The sequence below is a fragment of the Myotis nattereri genome (genome assembly GCF_964212035.1).
Source record: "Myotis nattereri genome assembly, chromosome: 1".
Lineage (NCBI taxonomy): Eukaryota > Metazoa > Chordata > Mammalia > Chiroptera > Vespertilionidae > Myotis > Myotis nattereri.
Window position 1 is genome coordinate 42269655 of NC_138075.1, and position 15176 is coordinate 42284830.

The 15176-nt window shown below is 40.8% G+C and overlaps 1 protein-coding gene across 1 annotated transcript in view; it reads left to right on the forward strand.

Moving 5' to 3' along the window:
• The window catches only part of NIN (ninein), a 101248-nt gene that overhangs the window by 76225 nt on the left and 9847 nt on the right, over window positions 1–15176 (forward strand). The window contains exons 21-29 of the mRNA XM_081110252.1: window positions 42–111; window positions 1891–2103; window positions 3645–3758; window positions 7378–7500; window positions 8219–8332; window positions 9093–9239; window positions 10451–10630; window positions 12255–12404; window positions 14709–14810. Of these exons, the coding sequence (XP_080966378.1) occupies window positions 42–111; window positions 1891–2103; window positions 3645–3758; window positions 7378–7500; window positions 8219–8332; window positions 9093–9239; window positions 10451–10630; window positions 12255–12404; window positions 14709–14810 (1213 nt within the window). The remainder of the gene's footprint in view (window positions 1–41; window positions 112–1890; window positions 2104–3644; window positions 3759–7377; window positions 7501–8218; window positions 8333–9092; window positions 9240–10450; window positions 10631–12254; window positions 12405–14708; window positions 14811–15176) is intronic.

A 15176-nucleotide genomic window follows, 5' to 3' on the forward strand; every position in this document is an offset into this window, starting at 1 on the left:
AAATTTAAAGCCTAACTCTTAAGTTTTCATTGTCCCTTTAGGCAAAATATAGAAACTGTAAAACAGGAAAAGGCCGCAGTTCAGCAGATGGTTGAAAATTTAAAGAAACAGGTAAGGAGATATTTCATTTTTCCCAGTGTTATTTGAGTCTGAAATTTTCTTTTCTTTTTTATTTGAAATTTACAGATTTATAGGATATGCTATTGAAATAACATGTAGCTAGAGGTGGTGAGGTTGTAAATTTGGAGATTCAAAATGGAAACTCACCTCCTGATGACTCTAAGTTTCTATTTTTTGTGGGTTTAATAATGTATTATTATTTCTTGGCTCTGAGTGCTTGATACAAGCTTTATAGTCAGTGGGAATGGGTAGGCGATACCTCTGAAACCAAACCTACGTCATACTAGTTCTATCCCTCAGACAGTTGCAACTGTTAGCTCCTTCCTCTTTTCTCACCAGGATTGAAAGCAGAAAGTTAAGGACAAAATTTCACAGATACAGAATGCCAGTTAATCAGTATCTTTTCACAGAATTATGATTTATTTAGGTAACTTGTGCCAGTCAATGCCCAATTTATACAATCTCACAACATGCAATTGTGTGGGCGAAGGCCACTTAAAAATCTGTCTGAAACAGTCAGTAGGCAAGGGCATCCTGGGAAAAGAGTAGATGAGGTGTTAACATCCAAAATGTATTTTGTACACTTATAAACAAACTAGAGGCCCAGTGCATGAATTCATGCACGGGTGGGATCCGGCCTGTACGCCCCAATGGGGGCCCATCAGGCCGGGCCAGCAGGGGGTAGGGGCCGCGGGCAGTTGGCAGCCGGCCCCACCCCCAGTTGGGGTGTTGGGGGCCGATTGGGGGCTGAGCTGGTGGAGACAGAGGGGCGATGGTGGCTGGATCAGGCTGGTTGGCTGCCATAGTGTGTGTCATAGCCACTGGTTGTTCTGGTCGCTCTGGTCGTTCTGCCGTGACGGTCGCTGGGCTTTTATACTAGTATATATAGATGGCAAAACCCAGATGAAAAATGAATAACCGATATGAATGGTCAAGTCACAGACAAAAAAGAATACTACAAGTAAAAAGATGGTCAGCCTCATTAGTGATTAGGGAAGTGCAAATTAAATGAGTTTCTTTTTTCAGATTAGCAAAAATTAAAGAGTGACTTCATCAAAATAAAAGAGGTGGTGAGGAAACACAGGTGCTCATACCTAGTTGGTAGAACTGTAAATCAGTAGCACTGTGAGAAAGACGTTTTGGGGATATCTATAAAAATAGTAATGGATATGCATGACTTCTAACCCAACAGCCCCACTGCTAAAAAAAAAAAATCCTAAATACAAAATGCTAACATGTGTAAGTGAATTTTCCAAAAGATTGCTTTGTTTCTTCATCATTAAAATTCAATGCATTATTCAATGTCTTGATCCTTGGAATACCCGACAGCCACTAAAATATATAGCATGTGGTGGTTTCTGAATGCACTGACTTAGAAGATGGGTCTGTAAGATAGGGTAAGTGGGAAAACAGGCTGTCCAAACATCTGAAATGATTCCAATTTTTGTCATAAAGAAAGAAATCTCTCTGTGTACAGTATACGGGTTTTGTCACATGCATAGAAAACAATCTGGAGGGATACACATGTATCCAGCTGTGAACCATGGCTACTCACGTGGAGTGGATTTAGACTGAGCGTCTATCGCTTCTTAACACACTTCTGAGCTGACTGAATGTGTAACAGTTACTCCGTATTATTTCTGTTATTAAGTGTGTGTGTGTGTGTGTAACTTCATCTACATATCGAGGGAAAAACCAATTAGGCTCTAAATCTGTTTTTTAGCAGAAGTAGGGTAACTAGTTTTTAAGAGTTATTTCAATTTTAATTAGATTTCAGAATTAAAAACCAAAAACCAACAGTTGGATTTGGAAAAGACGGAACTTAGCCAAAAGAACTCTCAAAATCAGAGAGAATTGCAAGAGCTTAATCAACGTCTGGCGGAAGTGCTGTGCCAGGAGAAGGAGCCAGGGCACGGCACGCTGGAGGAGTGGCAAGAGGAGAAGTCTACGCTGGAAGAGGAGCTGGAACGCTGTAAAGTGCAGGTACGCGCTGCAGCCGCCCCACAGCCTTTGTGGAGGAAATCCCAACAAATAAAAGAAATGCTTATACAGTGTTACATTTCTTGTACATAAAGTCTTAATCATGAAAACAGTGTGGTACCGGCATACGAATAGATAGAGATATATAGACGTGTATTTATGGATGGCCCAGATCTTGGTTTCTAAACACCTTTCTCCTATAAAAGGAACCAGGGCTCCTTGGAAAAATGTCTGATTCCAAGGCTGGGGGACAAGGACAATTCAAGATGAGCCTGGAATATTTCATGGTGCCAGGAAGAAAAAAATGCTCAAAAAAGATGGGGCATGTTGAAAGGACACAGGGCCCAACCTCCTTTAGGCCAAAGATGGAACGATTTCAGCAATAAAATAATCATAGTAAAATATAAAATAAATATGGTTATAAACGTAGGATAAAATAAATGTCCATATGGCCACACCGATATAAAAAACTAAGTAAATTAAAGGGGGAGACACACTGTCTTCCTTACAGTAGAATTCCAATTAATAAATGTAGAAAAAAATAGAAAGTCATTAGAAGGCAAACACCAAAGTAGTGATTGTAGACAAAACCCACTGATAGACACTAAAATTAATAAGCAAAAGTTTAAGGAGAAACACAATCTGCATACCCTCAAGAATGTCTCCAAGAGAGAGTTACTTTACAGTGGGGAAATCTTCAAAAACTACCCTAAAAATCATGCCCATGCCTTTTGAGAGGAGAACCTTTTAAAAGATCGTTTAGTTAATTCCATTCAGTATAAGGATGAATGGCCATAAAACAGTATCATTGGTGTTCTCTCCCTCTCTCCCTCTCTCCCTTCTTCCTTCCCTCTCTCCCTCTTTCCCTCCCTCCCTCTGTTTTCTAGAGCACATCTGTGCCTCTCCTTCCTCTTTTGTCCCTCAAGAGGCATATCTCTCTCCCTCTTTCTCCTAAGCACCAAGGGTCCTTCTACTACCTCTGTAACTTTCTGAGTAAACTTTCCCTTATTTAAAAACAAAACCAAGAGATCAACCGAAGGACTTGTATGCATGCATATAAGAATAACCAATGGACACAAGACACTGGGGGGTAGGGGAGGCCGGGGGAATGTCAAGGGGGGGGCTGGGGGCGGGGGGGGAAGGAGGCATATGTAATACTCTTTCTAATACTTTAAGCAATAAAACAAAATTAAAAATAAAAAAAATTAAAAAAAGAATAGCAAAAAAACAACCCGTGTGTCATTGAAATTGTACTAGAGCAGGGGTCCTCAAACTGCGGCCCGCGGGCCACATGCGGCCGCCGAAAACATTTATCCGGCCCGCGGGGTGTTTTTGCTGCCGCTGCCTGTCCTTAGCAGCCGACTCGTCCCGGGCCCGCAGTGCGCATGTGTGGAATGTCTGAGGGACAGTGAACTGGCCCCCTGTTTAAAAAGTTCGAGGACCTCTGTACTAGTGTGTCCTTAATGCTGCCTATTGTGGCCCTAGTAAGTTTCCTCAGGCTAAATGAATGTGTCTGGTCTTTAACTTTTTAATTTTTTTCTTAGTCCTCCGCTTTGGTGTCTTCTTTGGAGGCAGAACTCTCTGAAGTTAAAATACAGACACATATTGTGGAACAGGAAAACCTCCTTCTCAAAGATGAACTGGAGAAAATGAAGCAGGTGAGACTGTGCTGCTTAGGAGAGGTCCGGGGACCCTCTTGTAAGACCATGTGTGCCTGATGGCCCGGCTTTGCCAGCCACCAAATGTCCTTTGGACTGAATCCTGTCAACTAGCTTATTGCTCAGCAAAGTTGAAGACTTGCAATACAAGTCTATTTATAAGGAATTTTATTGCTAAACCTCTAGTTCTCGTTTGTAACTTATATATGTTGTAGACTGAAATTCTGTTGCTATAAATGATCACAACCACTTGAGTTTAAGAAAGTTGGTGTTCTACTTGCTCCAAACCAGATGAAAAAGTAATATAATTTGTCTACAAAGAAGGTAACTTTTTCCTTGTAACTTTAATAACCCTCCACCCAGATTCATGAGACACAGGCAAAGTTGGTCCTTCTTATCCTTTCCTCACAGCAAGTGTGAAGCGTCTCAGGCATAAGGGTAAATTCTAGAGGATTATCAGGGATGCAGTCTCACTTATGAATCTGGCTTTCAGAGCCTATTTCGAAGTTTCAAAGACCTAATTTTAAGTATAAAAGAGAGTTTACCTTAAAGTTATATCCTGGACATTGTCCTATTTTATTCTTCACTAGGAGGCCCGGTGCACAAAATTCATGCGTGGGGGGGGGGGGGAGCGGGAGGGGGGTGGAGTGTCCCTCAGGCCGGCCTCCGCCCTCTCGCAATCCAAGACCCCTCGGGTATGGCCCTGAGGCCTGGCCGGCGATCAGGGCTTATTGGGACTTTCCTTCCCCCAGCTGCCAGCAGCTGGCCCAACCCCCACCGCTGCCACTGCTTGCCATCTGTGTGGCATTTCCCCCCCACCCCCCCGCCACCAGTCGCCTCCCTCTGTGGGCGACAGGTGTGGGGTGCAATTGCTTGGCTGGCCTGGGCCTCCCTCTGCGGGCGATCGCTGGCCTGCCCCGCACACCCACCACAGCGTTGCTGGCCAGTGGCCTTGGCCTCCCTCTTTGGGGCGATCGTGGAGCTCCCTTACCCCCCATCGATCACCCCACCGGCCGGTGTCCTGGGCCACCCTCTTTGGGGTGATTGACTGCAGAGCCCCCACATCGATTGCCCCACAGAGGATGGCCTGGGCCTCCCTCTACAGGCCGATCGTGGGGCGATGTGGGGCCCCCGACCAATTGCATCGCACCCACCTTGGCTGGCCTGGCGCCAATGCGTGTCATAGCATGGTCGTCTGGAAGGTCATCCGGACAGTCGTTCTGCTAATTGTTTGGTTGATTTGCATATTACGCTTTTATTATAGATTCTGAAATTTTCAGTAAGTACAGGAATCTTCCTGCTTGAGCAAAACTAATTTATAATAGGAGAATTTCGTCATCCCATTTCATTTAATTTGCTTCACAAATGGATTACTTTCACATTATGACATCCTTAGATTATAAGATTCTCTCTTGTATCTGTTCATTTTATGAGCATAACGGTGCCCCTACCACTGAGTGTTCTGTTCATGTTGACCTCTAAGTGACTCCTGTCAGTCTAGATTTCCTAATAGAATTATAAGACCCTCAGGGAATTTGTGTCCCTCGTCCTGCCTAGGACAGTACCGGTACCTAATGGGGACTTTCACAGAACCTTGTCAAGTCAGATGCTACTGTGCAAAGCATCTCTCTTCTGCCATAACAGAAGCTGTCAGTCCACATAGACATTGCAGAAGTTAAAACTTGCAGGGCCCTTCTCTGGTGGATAAGTATTCCAAAGCTCTTCTTACCAACTTCATCCAAATTAACCGGGGCACACTTTTCTCCTTTACCTTTGAAAGTCGGCCTGTTGTTCAGCCTCTAAGATGGTAATGATGGGTTCCAAATCCGTAGCAGGGGAAATGTGTGCTTTGTGACTGTGCTAAGCTAGAGATCAGGAGAAGAGGGGCAGAGCTGGGAGTAAGACAGCTTGATGAGGACATCATTCCGCACTTCTTTATTGCATATGTTTTACAGGGGCATTGACATAAATTGTGCTCTGGAAAAACAGTGAGCCCTGTCTCCCTTTGGCAGGAAGCTGTTGTGTGGCATCCTTTTGGATCACATAGTGGAATGGTGTCAGCCATGCAGCTTGGTCCTAGAAAGCATGGGCTGCTCTATGGGACATGATGACTCCTCATTCACAAAACACTCTTGTTATCTGTTGCACTGAAAAGAAACATGAATAGCATCAGCAGAAGTCACAAGGCTGTTCATAGACACCCAGCAGGCTTTGTGAGGGTCCAGGGTTGGGGAGGCAAAGTGGTGAACAAAGGAGAGAGGCTGTTCATTAAACCAGTGCCCGGGTACTTTAAAATACATTTTCCTACATCCTTCTATCTTGTTTAGATTTGTAAGGTATGCTGGATTTGTTGCCAGTTGAAGGCCAAAGTCAACTCTCAAAGACTATTTGGTCATACTATTCCTAAAGCTAAATGGAAAAGAAGGTAGGAAGTAGAAAGATGGCCATAAAATCATAATGAAAATAAAGAATTGAAAACTGGAAAGCCAAGTGAAGTGGAAGGAAATGAAAAATGCATGAACTGTGGAAGAGAGTTAAGAAGTGTACGAAACCCGTCTCTTTAAAGCAGTGGTTGGGGGAGGGGAGGTTGCTCCCCCAACCTGGGAAGTTTAGCGATGTCTGGGGGTGTTTTTTGGCTTTCATAACTGATGTGTGGGGAAGGGGGAGGGTGCTACGGGAATCTAATTGGTAAAGCCAGGCATGCTGTTAACCACCCTACAGTGCACAGGGCAGACCCCACAACAAAGAACTATCTGGCCCAAAATGTCAATAGTGCTAAGGCTGATGCTGAAAAGAAACAAAAAAGTCTTTGGTTTTCCTGATTCCATAAAGTGGAGAGGAGGAAGCCAGTGTGTCCACACAGCAACATTTTACTAAGCAAGTGGATTTGGGCATCTTCCAAAAGGAAGGGTATATGGAACGAGCTAAAACATAATGTGTTGTCTTTCAACTTGTTCTTTTTTTTTAATATATATTTTATTGATGTTTTTACAGAGAGGAAGGGAGAGGGATAGAAAGTTAGAAACATCGATGAGAGAGAAACATCGATCAGCTGCCTCCTGCACACCCCCTACTGGGGATATGCCCGCAACCAAGGTACATGCCCTTGACCGGAATCGAACCTGGGACCCTTGAGTCCGCAGGCTGACGCTCTATCCACTGAGCCAAACCGGTTAGGGCTCTTGTGTTAATACATTGTACTTGGTTCATACCAATTCTATAATCTTGACTGAGATTTTTGAAAATGATTTACTTAGTTAAGAAAGCATGAGGAAAATGTATTGTGCTGTATGTACATGAGTTAAATTGATGACAGAATGTCAGTATGTTATTTATTTTACCCTGAAAGTAAAACAGAAAGCTAGGACCATTATTTATCAGTGTCTGTCTGGTTGAGTCTATCTGAACAGGCATTTCCACAGTGCATTGGAGAATGGACAGAAACTAGCAGGGAACATTTTGTTAATGTTAATTATAGTCCCCAAGAGTTTATGTGTCCTCTGAAATATCCACAGATAGGGAAATAGCAGCAGCCCTGAAAATGCCCTGTTTATAAATACCTTTTTATAAATGTCGGCATGAGATGTGAGGGGAGGGCTCGTTTGTTTATCTCTTCCAGCTGCTCAGATGTCCCGATCTCTCTGACTTCCAGCAAAAAATTTCTAGTGTTCTAAGCTACAATGAAAAACTGCTGAAAGAAAAGGAAGCTCTAAGCGAAGAACTAAATAGCTGCGTTGATAAGGTAGTAAAAATAAGATGACTTTTTGCCATCATTGTACACTGTGCACCGTAATGAGCATTTCTCTATGCCCTCGGCACGCAGGCCTGATGGTTCCGGAGGCCCCTGGAACAGCGTTTCAGCTGCCATCATGTGACCTTAGACCTCCCCAGGCCATGATTTTAGCAGGAGCTTAAAGTAGTTGTCTAACAACCACATCATTAAATACAGTAATATAAAGTTTGTCTCATTTTAATATGTAGCCATGCTACTTAATCTATAATATTATTTAAAGATATCACTAGGTACTTATATATTGCATAAATAATATAGTGTGGCATTGAATAATATGAGATCTAGTACATCGACCCTTTTTTTTTTCTATTGTGTTTTCCCTAGCAAATCCAAAACACTGCTTTTGTCCCACCTGCCTTACTAGGTACTCTGTATTTTTCTTTTACGGTACACTCTTGAGATTTCTAATTGCCTCCCAGTCTACCATTGCTAACCCGCAAAATATGAGGCAGTGAGAAAGGAAAATGGAAATCCCCAAAGAGAAGAGACTCCTCAAAATTAAAGGTAGAAAGGGAGTCAGTTGAGAAAACTTCTTTCTTTTGCCTTGCTCTGCTCCCCCTGAAAAATAAATGGTACTTGATCTTTTCAGTGTAAGTGGAGGCATATAAATTGAGACTAGATATGTTTGCAAAGCTGCCCTGTTACCTCTTGTCTTTCCCTGAAACAGTTGGCAAAATCAAGCCTTTTAGAGCGCAGAATGGCTACTATGAAGCAAGAACAGAAGTCTTGGGAACAGCAGAGTGAAAGCTTAAAGTTGCAGCTAGCGGCTTCGCGGGAAAAGGTGTGTGGACAGTTCTTGCTCCATCTGCACAGTTAATGTGTTCCTCTGTCTTCCAGTAGAATCCCCAGTGGAAAGAATGGAGTGGCCTAAAAGGACTCAGAGTGATTCAGTTTGACTAATAGTTGATACAGACTTAGAGTGTAGTGAAATAATTTGAATATTCCCCTCAAATTTCATTATCATTATGAGGTTACTTACTTATAAAAGCTTGAGAATAATGTGTAAAAAGGACTGCTTGTTCCACATTTAGAAATGGAATTTCTAAGGCAGGTGCATGCCCTATTATAAAGATCTCTATCAACATTTCTTTTACCAATTTAATTTTTTAACTGAGATGTTAGCATGGTAGCCTAGGGTTCTACCAGTATATCTTCTTATTTTTAACTAAGATGTCCTTTACAAACCAACACCACAGGCTAAAATTGTTACAGAAATTTTTACAATTTCTATAAAATTAGGTAAAACCATCTTTTGTGATGCCAGTTGGTCCTCATTGGTTCTGTAAGATATCACTTGGTAATATATCAGCAATACCTGCTCCAGGCATAGTTCATCATCGTCATAAATATCATTTAACATCCTGTAAGTATACATAATATACTGGGTTTCCACAGAGCTATGGTAGAGAACTGGATATAATAAGTAGAAACAGAAGGGACCAAGGTGTTATCTTGTCCTAGCTCGTTCATCATCCCTGGACATGCTATAGGTGAGACCACAAGGATTTGGGTCACAGTGTAAGGTTGTTCTCATGATGCAGGTTCAGAGTTTAGAGGACACACTACAGAATGTAAACCTGCAGATGTCCCAGATTAAATCCGACCTACGAGTGACTCAGCAGGAAAAGGAGGCTTTAAAACAAGAAGTGATGTCTTTATGTAAGCAGCTTCAGAATGCTGATGACAAGGTAATTTTTTTATTGAGGTTTAACTTTATACAGTAAAGTGTACACATTTTAAGTATATAACTTGATTATTTATATACATATATATGTAAAACGTTATATTTTGTGTGTGTGTGTGTGTGTGTGTGTGTGTGTGTTTAACCGCCACCTCGTTCAAAATATAGAACATTCCCAGTTCCCAGCAGGCTCTCCCCTCCAGTCAATAACCTCAAGGGAACCACTATTCCACCCTTGCACCATAGATTAGGGACGCTGTTTCTGAACTTTATATAAATAGAACCATTGTGACAAGTTAACTTTTGGTATTGTGAAAGTCAGAAGACCATGACTAAGTTATTTTGTTGTAAAATTAAAACATTTTGATGTTGTAGAAAGTGTGTCTCATCTTACTATCACAATGCTGCTTCATCTATGCACAAATAAATTAAGAAAATGTTATGGATGTCAGCCCTAGGTAGATTTTGAGATGCCCTACCATAAAAGTAGGCATTACTTCAGTTACTTTATCTCTTAATAGTTGTTTCCATTTTTAAAAATTACGTCTGAGATGACATTTTTTCTCAAAATAAGATGGTGCCTTTTTTTTCTTTTTTATGTTTTAACTTAAAAGGTTTATCAAGTTGTGTTACCTTTTTTGTTTTTTAAAGCATTTTTCAGGATCCAAAAAAAAATCGCTTTGGTAGTTTAAAGTATATTTCTATGTTCAGGCCTCAATCACATGGACAATATGTGCTTTGCAATCTGAAAAGGGATATGATTGAATATGTGAAAATGAAAGTAGACTTGAGCTTGTGAAAGCGTTCAAGTTAGCAGTGCATTTCCGAGTCCCCTCGGTGTCCCCTGTTAATCAAAAGAGCAGTTATCTGGGTTCAAAGCATAACTTCATAAGAATGAGGCAGTTTGTATGGCCACCAATCTCTATGAACTTGTGTCCTGTATGGAGCTGGGACTTGTCGATCAATCACATTTGCTGTTAGACTTGATGGGGCTATTTTGCCAAAGACCATTTTAAACAGTGAGTTTACAAACCTTTTTTTGATCAAACACCCATAACATTGTTTTATTTATATCAATATATACATACATTCACTCCCATTAGAAGACAAAGGTGAAGGTTGAAAGGTACCTACTAAGAATTGTCATTAGGTAAGCATGACACTGACAACAGAAATCAGCTTTGTTTTTAAGGCTTAACTCTGCAATTGTCTCTTAAGAACTGGGCCCCAGAAGTAGCCACCCACCCATCAGGATTCCATAACCAGCAGCAGCGGCTGTCTTGGGACAAGTTGGATCATCTAAGGAATGAGGAACAACAGCTGCTTTGGCAGGAGAACGAGAGACTCCAGACTGTGGTGCAGAACACCAGAGCAGAACTCACACACTCCCGGGAGAAGGTAACTGGAAAAGTTGCACGTGGTGGCATATGTCTGAAAATGCTTACTTTGATGTGAAAATGAATGTTTTATATGTTTAAAATAGTTCTAGGGTGTGGATTTGAGTATTCTGTTACAGCAGACTTATTTTGAGAATGTATAATTTATCATTTACTTTCATTTAATTTTATCCTGGTATGTTTCTACAATAGTTTTCATTTTGTATAAGCAGTTATGTATTAAAATCTGTGATTTTAGCCCAGCCGGTGTGCCTCAGTTGGTTGAGCATCATCCAGTGCTCCCAGAGGTTACCAGTTCAATTCCCCATCAGGGCACATTCCCAGGTTGCAGGCTTGATCCCCAGTAGGAGGCATGCAGGAGGCCGCAGATCAATGTTTCTCTCATGGATGTTTTTCTCTCACCCTCTCCCCTCCTCTCTCTCTAAAATTAATAAAAACACATTTTTAAAAATAAATCTGTGATTTTAATCCTCATATCCAAAACATAAACTCATGGGAGTGTTAACCATATATTCCTCTTTAAATAGGCTGGACACGGAGACTAGTCGTAGAAAAATGGTAAAACAAGACTCAAATCTTGTTGGTCTAACTCCTTGTAAGAGAAAAGGTTCCCCCTTGAAAGGTTATTTCAAGGTTTAGAGGTTAAAATGGTTTTTAAACATTAGATTTAAATCTTTCAAGTTTAGAATGGTCTTTAAAGGTTAGAATGGTCTTTTTTTAATGTCTAAATTAGATTTATTAATATGCCAAGTTGGAAAGAACCCAAATACCCGGAAAAACAAACTGTGGCACATCCACACAAGGAAATACTATTCAGCAGTGAAAAGGAATGAACATCTGCATACATGACTGCATAGCTGAAATCTCAAATGCATTTTAATTGCATTTATTGGGGTGACATTGGTAAATAAAATTATATAGATTTCAAGTGTACAACACATCATCTGTATATTGTATTGTGTGTTCACTACCCCAAGTCAGGTCTCCTTCTGTCACTGTTAGAATGGTCGTTAAAGATCGTCTCTTCCAACCACTAAACTGATGTTTAAATTATTTACTTGTACTAAGTAGTGAACCAACTATGTTTCACCTTTACTTAATCACCTTGAGCCACAGATTTTCATTTAGAACACCTACTGTGTGCCAGCAACTCTGCTATCACTGAAGCAGCGGTGCTGCACAAGACAGACAAGGTCACTGTCCTCCTGGAACTTAGTTGATGTAAATATATTGTTTCAGGAGTGAACAGTCCAATACAAAGTGGAAGGGACTGTCACCTCATTCACTTCTACCAGCTCATGCTCATGGCAGAGCAAAAGTGCTGGGCGTACGTGTACTTCCTTGACTCTCCTCCCAGCGGTTTGGTAGAGCCGGAGTCCCCTCCTTCCCTGTCTGTTCTTTACAGTGTTGAGTTTTTAGAGCCAATCAAACCAAAATTAGATTTACCTAGAAAGGATCTTTTGATATACAAAAAAAGTAGGATTCGAAAACTAGCAGACTTGACTGAAAAAAAGTGTTTTTAATACAATAATACCCAAGTGCTGTATAAAAACTTTCCTTATGTCCGTTGTTTGTTTTCCTGGCTGGGTGATCATCTTAGCATCTCTCTTACATTTGCTCACTAGGTCCGTCAACTGGAATCCAGCCTTCTTCCCCCCACGCACCAAGCACAGGTAAATGCATCAGGTACTGGGAAGCCCACAGAGCAGGAGAAGTTGAGCTTGAAAAGAGAGTGCGAACAGTTTCAAAAGGAAAGATCTCCTGCGAATAGGAAGGTGAGTTTTTACGCGTTTAACCATGTGTCTACGTTCTGACTGTGATGGGTCCCTAAGTGTGTGTTTCTTCCCCTGCCTGCTTCCAAGGAAATGACTACCGTGGCATATTTTTGTTCTCCCTTATGTCTGTGCTCTTGTAATCTTGCCAAAACAGTATACTTCTTTTTGATTGATGTTTGAAAAGGAGCGATTAACTTTAAGCTTTCATAAAGAAGACAGCTAGTCATCTTTATGAGTATTATAAAGCCTTTATAAGTTAGTAGAGTTGCCGAAACCGGTTTGGCTCAGTGGATAGAGCGTCGGCCTGCGGACTGAGGGGTCCCGGGTTCGATTCCGGTCAAGGGCATGTGCCTGGGTTGCGGGCATATCCCCAGTGGGAGATGTGCAGGAGGCAGCTGATCGATGTTTCTCTCTCATCGATGTTTCTAACTATCTCTCTCCCTTCCTCTCTGTAAAAAAATCAATAAAATATATTTAAATAAATAAATAAATAATAAGTAAGTAAGTTAGTAGAGTATACGTAGCCTGAAAATCAGGAACATTTTAAGGTCTGTATGATCTGCTGCCATATCACAAAACGGCACACATTGGTTGTCTTAGTTTCTGAGGGTCAGGAATTCAGACGCAGCTTAGCTGAGTGCTCCTGGCTCAGGGTCTGTCATGAGGTTGCAGTCCAGATATCAGCTGGGGATCCACTTCCAGGTTCATTCACATACCCGTTCAGAGGAGGCTTTTTTTCCTGCTGACTGATTTCCAGAGGCCTCAGCCCCTCACTCCCGGGGCCTTTTCTAAGGATGTGGCAGTGAGTGATATGAGAGAGGGAGATCCAAAAAAACACCAGCACAGAAGCTGTAGTACCTTTTATAAGCTAATCCCAGAAATGATACACACCGTTAGTTCTGCTCTATTCTATTGGTCACACAGACTAACCCTGGTAGAGTAAGGGAGGGGATGATGCAAGGGTGTGCAGACCAGGAAGGAGGTGATCCTAGGGGACCATCTTGGAGGCTGGCTCCACCGTGGTTAAACCTTTGTAACACAGTTCGGTTCCTTGTTCCACGAAGTTAAGAGTTCTTTCTGGACCATTGTTACTCTGGGAGTTCTTATTGTTACATGTTTTTTCTTTCTTTTCCTGAACTAAGACTCAAGAGTTTTCACTGTTACCTTCCTTTTCTGAAACATATGGTTTGTTTAAAATCTGATGAGAATAATGATCATTTACTTAGTTACAAAAGTGCGCTCTAGAACTGTGCACCTGAAACTTGCATAATTTTGTTAATCAATGTCACCCCAATAAATTCAACAAAAAGGAGGGGGGAAAGAAGGCAGGTTGATTCTGTTAAAAAAAATTTTTTAATTCATAATTTTTTTTTTAAGTTTGTGAAAGTTATGATGAGCATTGGCAGTAAGAACACTGCTCTAAAGCTGAAATGCCATTTAATTTTAGGTACATTCAAGTAAACTTTTCCGGGAAAGACAGTGGGTTTCATTCAGCTTCTCACTAAGGGAAAAGTCTAATGATAAGTTTTAACATAAGAAATTTAACTGTACCTTGAGAGATTACACTCTGTTTAACAATTCTCACTACTCTCTTCATCTCTTTTGATAGAAGCAAAAGTCAACATCATAGAATATTGTCAGATATGTTGCACTTAGCAGTATTCAGAATCACAGTGTTTGCTAATTAGATTCTTCCTATAACAAAAAGAATTCCAGAAATGGATACTCATAAAGTCTTTAAATTTCATCTTTAAAATTGAGAAAGTAGTTATAAGAATCAGGTTTTATGTAAACCCAGTTTTAAATCTTTAAACTTTGCCATAAAATGGATCTACTACAGATCCATAGTAGAGAATCATAAAATGGATTTAGTGACACAGCATTTTTTATTAATAAGCTATTCTACAAAATGTCAGTACATGGTAGGATAAGTACTATTTCTGAAAGTTGTCTTTCAGTGGTAAGTACTTATAACTAATTATGCAGGTACACATACTCGTGGGTGTGCGTGTGTTGTCTGGGTTGCAAGGTAAAATGTATTTTATACAGTGAGTGGCACTGACGTTTGAAAGACTACTTCCTTAAGGAATCTGCTCTACATAAGGAGTGGTGATTAAAACTAGATTACTTAAATGTAATACATGCACTGAATTATACTGTTTGCTTTCCTTCAAGGAATGAATTCAGCTTTCTTCCAAGAGCTGAGATTTCTGACGCGCATAAACTTGTCAAAATAAAGTAGAGCAACTCAGATGGGTTTGTTTTGTTTTGTTTTTTTAAAGGGAATTTTTTGTTTTTTAACAGGTCAGTCAAATGAATTCCCTTGAACGAGAATTAGAAACAATTCATTTGGAAACTGAAGGCCTGAGAAAGAAACAAGTAAAACTGGATGAGCAGCTAATGGAGGTAAGCTTTTACGCAAATGGCCTTAGCTATGAAGAATATTTTAATCCATGAATGAGCCATTTGTTGGAAGAGACTAGCATAGCATTGAATTCGTCTTATGAAAAAGTGAAAATCTAAGTATGTTGCCAACCAAGCTGAATTCTTTGGTCTATCTTGCCAAGTGTGATGGACATTTTAGGTTAATACACAGACATAGGAACTCATACTGCTTTACAGAGGAAGGAACAATGGTGATTATCATAAAACATAAGGACCTCAGCAGGGACTCTGTCCAAAACTATCCAAGAAACCTATGGCTCTCTCACCATTGCTATGGTTGTAATAATTTCCTGATACCGTCCATATTACAGTGTTTTATAGATATGA